The 5,552-nt window shown below is 29.2% G+C and overlaps 1 protein-coding gene across 1 annotated transcript in view; it reads right to left on the bottom strand.

Moving 5' to 3' along the window:
* Nucleotides 1–3,552: 3,552 nt before the first annotated feature.
* The window catches only part of LOC106467521, a 28,797-nt gene continuing 26,797 nt past the window's right edge, over nucleotides 3,553–5,552 (bottom strand). The window contains exon 8 of the mRNA XM_013927884.1: nucleotides 3,553–3,714. Within this exon, the coding sequence (XP_013783338.1) occupies nucleotides 3,553–3,714 (162 nt within the window). The remainder of the gene's footprint in view (nucleotides 3,715–5,552) is intronic.

Here is a 5,552-nt window from a genome sequence, read left to right as displayed (position 1 = left end):
AGATCAACATTCCCTTTTATGGTCACATACATTGGCGTTCATTTCCCGGACATGATGCAATAGCAATGACTAGGTTGTTAACTAACTCTGCTATTGACCCTGGTCACTAATCTCCCAGGCTCGCCTCTGCAGATTGTGCACGTGCTGTGCTATTTCCTGCTGAAGGTCTAACCTCGTTCTTGTTTATAAATTTCTCAAGGCTTATTTCACAACACAGGCATCTCCTTGTTCCCTTTTCTTTTTTATATCCTTCCTAACTCGTTTACTTGCTTTGAAACTCTTAAAACTTTTACTTTAGGTATAACCAACATACTTTTAATTATTTCTAATTATTGAAGCATTTGATGAAATTTCTCTCAAAAATTTCCAGTTGCTTCAGCAGCAGAAGCACCTAGCCCTAGCCCAGCCGATTGAAGTAGAAATTGTGATACTTGAAGGAAAACATTTTTGTTTTCAAAAAATATGCAAAGAAAGTCACCGGACTTTGCCATTTCTGGTTTAATTTTCCTGGAGGAAACGCCTCTCCATGCATAACTCAAACTTACACCTAGTTATGCCCCTGGATACTGTATAATTACTAGATGAATAAAAATTACTCTCTTTTTTTTTGGTGGTATGCTTTTATTTAAGATCAAGGTGATTCAGAAGATACGTTGTAATTACTAGATGAAAATAACCACTCTTTTCAATGATGTGCTTTACTTAAGAACAAAGTGCTCCAGAAAATATGGTGGAATTACTAGATTAAAAGAACCACTCTTTTCAATGATGCTATTTATGACAGAAGATAAGGCTCTGGGTACTGGGTGAAGAATCACGACTTTCCAAAATCTCCAATTAAAAACAAATACATCTATTACGTGTTCCAAAATGTGATGAAGGAAGTAAATGCATTTTATAAACTGAAAAAATTGAGACCTCAGACTTCATTCTGCAGATTGTCTTTATAATGTTCATTATTATAGATTTTTATTAGCTATATTTTTACTGCACAAATACTGTCTACTTGGATTAATTATATTTGTCATAAGACATTATGTTAGGCTTATATTTTTAACACCACATAACAATCGTATGTACTTGGATGCCAAAATTACTAATAAAACTCAAGTTTTTTTCCAAAAGCAAACATTGACATGTTTGTTACACATGCAAATTAAAACTTTTCCCCTCATCATTGCTTTATGAAGCATGATCAAATACAAAAATTGTGAAGTTAAATAAGAAATGTTTTACTGTGAGGTAGGATGTACACTTTTAAACAATTACAGAAAAAAACGAACTTTTTGTGAAGTTAAATGAGAAATGTTTTGCTGTGAGGTAGGATGTACACTTTTAAACAATTACAGGAAAAAACGAACTTTTTGTGAAGTTAAATAAGAAATGTTTTGCTATGAGGTAAGATGTACACTTTTAAACAATTACAGGAAAAACGAACTTTTTATTTTCCAAGTTTTTTTATATACTTTTACTAAAACTGCTTAATTAATAAGCAGCTGCAAGGCTTTCAAGAAAATCAGAAAATGTGCTTTTTTCTAGTAATTAGTCATCAACCTTACAACTCTGTGCAAAAAATAAAAAAGAAGCTTTATTCTCAAACACAATGTAATACTATATCTTTCTTTTTAATAAGACAACATTACCAACAAATAATTAAATCACAACAAAATTTAACAGCAATGTTTCTACAAAAAACTGAATCAAGCTAATCACAAACTTAACATTTTTCCACCAAGAAATTACAAATTATTTAACTTTAACATCTTCACAATAGTTTTAATTGAATAAAATATTAAACCATAGCAATTTGAATGAATAGAATTCATCTTTTTTTAATACTGAAAAACAAATGGTTTTATACGTTTTTGATAACATATAACTCAAATTTTGGTAGTTATAAAAGACTCAACATTAAGAAACTATTTGAAAACTCAAGAAAATATCAATCAACAATTAAATAAGTAAACTATACTGGCAAGACTGGTTAATTACTTCATGTGTGTTAAAAAATTTAAAACTTTTTCTAATGCAGATGAGAGGAATGTAGGTTGCAAATCACCATGGTTTTTAATTTTTTTATATAACTGGATGTTCTTGTTGAATTAAAATGTATTAAAATTAATTACTAAAATTGTTAACTTTGATTGTGAAATAGAATTATCCTTAATTGATTAGGAAAATCACAGCTGTAGAATTTTCTTTAGACTTTTACTTTTTAATACATATTCTAAATATCATATTTATTAGATATATTTGTGTCTTAGCTTTTACTTTAGAGAAAATAGTTTTGTTTTTCTCTCTCTCTTTCATAGCAATGCCCTTTCCTACAAGGTCTTCAAAGAGCTTAAGCTTGACTGGATTATTGTTATCTGTGTGTGTGTGTGTGTTTATACCATAAGTGTTAATATTTGCAGTGTTTATTACACTGAGAAAAGCTCCTGAATAATAATCACCAGATTGTTCAACAAGACCTTGGGAATTACATGCTTTTCTTAAGCAATATTCAAAACTTACCTTTGAACATAAGAAATTCTAAAAAAAGACAGATTTAAGATAACTTATTTTTTAGGTTGGAGAGGATGAGATATATTAATTCTACCTAAAAGGTCAAATGTTCAATTTTTATTTGTAGATAAGTATGCTTAGATGTAATTTATAGATTAAAGCACTTATGATTTGAATGCTCCTTCTAAGTAAAGGTCAGAGGTGATTATAGTGATTTAAATGTGGTCTCCATAATGTGTTACCATGGATTCTGTATTTTATATTACACTACTCAATACTGATATCAGTGTATCATTTTGGTTTTCAGAAAATAGAACTTTCTAAAAAAATCTGAAATCTTACGAAAAATATTTTTAATTCATAAAAAAATTGAATAATTTATGAGAAAAACAATCAACACCTTATACAGAAGTACATTAATTCATGACAGGTGATGGTTGATCTATATAAAAAATTTCATCAAATACAGTGATTGATCTATGAGCAAAAATGTTAGTTATTCTATACAAAAAATCAAACCTAAATTAATGGAAAACAAATGGTTGTTGCATGAAAATTTAAACTATGCTATAATGTGCAAAAAACAAAAAAAAACAAACAATTTATTGGTTCAACCATATATGTGTATTCTCAATTAAACAACTTAAAAACTGTGTTAATATAATGATTAAATTAGAACATCATTAGAATTTTGTCTTAATGCCAAATAGAGGGTGAAAAAAAATGGCATTTCCATACACCTTCCTTTTTATAAAAATGACAAATGATTTATGAAAATATTCTAAATCAATTCTGAAGAAAACATTTAACACTAACAATTCTTTTGAAATTTCCTTTTAATGTGTTTTATTTAACCACATAATTTTAGTATGTCAATAAATTAATAGTTTAAGATATTTCTAACTTCTTAAAAAAAGTCTCTCTGTTAACCAGGAATAATACTCTGACCATATAGTTATTAAGTAAAAAAAAGAAATGTGTGTTTGTAAACACTAATTTTATTCATTTGGAAATTAACACACTCACAAAACTGACATTCTTCTTATTTTAGTCTGCTGGAGCTCCACTGAAGTAGTTGTGCTCATTCTTCACAGCTATGCTTTGTATGAGTCTGATACGCATCACTTCATATCGTTTATGAGTATTAGTGGCAGCCTGAGAAGTAGAAAAACCTGTGGAGGAACTGCCACATCTGTCTGAGTCAGTTTTCTACAGGTAGAGAGTGAAAGCTTAAGTTAAAAACCTATTTTAAATGTTAGTTATCTATTCTTGAGGTTTAAACTACAAGTCACACTGAGAAACAAATTCAAATGACATGACCAATATTAACAATAAAAATTATCTTTATAACTGTGCTTGAATTGTAGTTACTTAAGAATGTATAGTATAATGTTAAAAAATTGTACTTTATGCTGATACTATTTCACATACATAAATATACTATGAATTTAATTACCTCACTGCTCAGTCACCAATTACATCAAAATTAAGATTTCAAAATAACTTCACATGAAACAAACAGTAAGAACAAACTAAACAACCAACTTCGATATATCTGGCATGGAGAGAATCACTATACTTCAACCTTAACAATGATTAATGGATATATCTGGCATGAAGAGAATCACTACACTTCAACCTTAACAATGATTAATGGATATATCTGGCATAAAGAGAATCACTACACTTTAACCTTAACAATGATTAATGGATATATTTGGCATGGAGAGAATCACTATACTTCAACCTTAACAATGATTAATGGATATATCTGGCATGAAGAGAATCACTACACTTCAACCTTAACAATGATTAATGGATATATCTGGCATAAAGAGAATCACTACACTTTAACCTTAACAATGATTAATGGATATATCTGGCATAGAGAGAATCACTACACTTCAACGTTAACAATGATTAATGGATACATCTGGCATGGAGAGAATCACTACACTTCAACCTTAACAAAAATTAATGGATATATCTGGCATGAAGAGAATCACTAGACTTTAACCTTAACAATAATTAATGGATATATCTTGCATGGAGAGAATCACTACACTTTAACCTTAACAATAATTAATGGATATATCTGGCATAAAAAAATCACTACATTTCAACCTTAACAATGATTAATGGATACATCTGGCATGGAGAGAATCACTAGACTTATAGCTGTATGTATGTGCCTCCACTGAGGCTACATCAGTGAGTGAAGTCTCAATCTCAAAACGTTCTTATGCATGCTTATGAGGGATAGAAATTGATATTTAACAACAGAAACAGCATTTCCTTCCATTCCCCTTCAATATGAGCACTGCTTTTTGAACACTTTCATAAAGGGTAAAATTGAAATAATTAGGTCAAATGATGTTTAATGTCATGAACACAAACTGAAAACGTCTGTCAAAAACTAGTTCATAAAACATTATTTGAAATTTCTCTTTGATAATTTCAGCCAAATTTACTATATGGATTTCATTAAACAAATTGTCCGTGAACACATAATTTAGGGAATTTTCAGGTTATTGTCAATTTTGTACAAATATATACATTTTAAGCTGATCAAAATTTTTTATACATATTAATTCTTAAATAGTTATATCTAAACATTAAAAGAAAATTAAACAACTGATATTCAATTACTTAAAATATTTTTAAAAACAGAATTTTCACAAAATCAAAACTTTATCCTCATGAAGTATCTATAAAAATTAATAATTCAACTCTTACAACTCAAAAGAACATACATACCAAAGGCCACTCAGATCAAACAAAACTTCATCTATTTGCAGCCTCATAAATAACGGCTACAGATTACTTATGTGTCTGGGAAACAAACACACAAAAGAGAGCTAAAGGTGACAAGATTAATTAACCACATATTCTACTTCTTGCACAGAGAACAGTAAACAAGGTGACAAGATTAATTAACCACACTTTCCACTTCTTGCATAGAGAACAGTAAACAAAGTGACGAGATTAATTAACCACATATTCTACTTCTTGCATAGAGAACAGTAAACAAGGTGACAAGATTAATT

This window comes from Limulus polyphemus, unplaced genomic scaffold, assembly GCF_000517525.1.
Source record: "Limulus polyphemus unplaced genomic scaffold, Limulus_polyphemus-2.1.2 Scaffold2643, whole genome shotgun sequence".
In the NCBI taxonomy this organism is placed as follows: domain Eukaryota; kingdom Metazoa; phylum Arthropoda; class Merostomata; order Xiphosura; family Limulidae; genus Limulus; species Limulus polyphemus.
The sequence above is the reverse complement of the archived record's forward strand: the minus strand, read 5'-3'. Positions and strand labels throughout refer to the sequence as shown.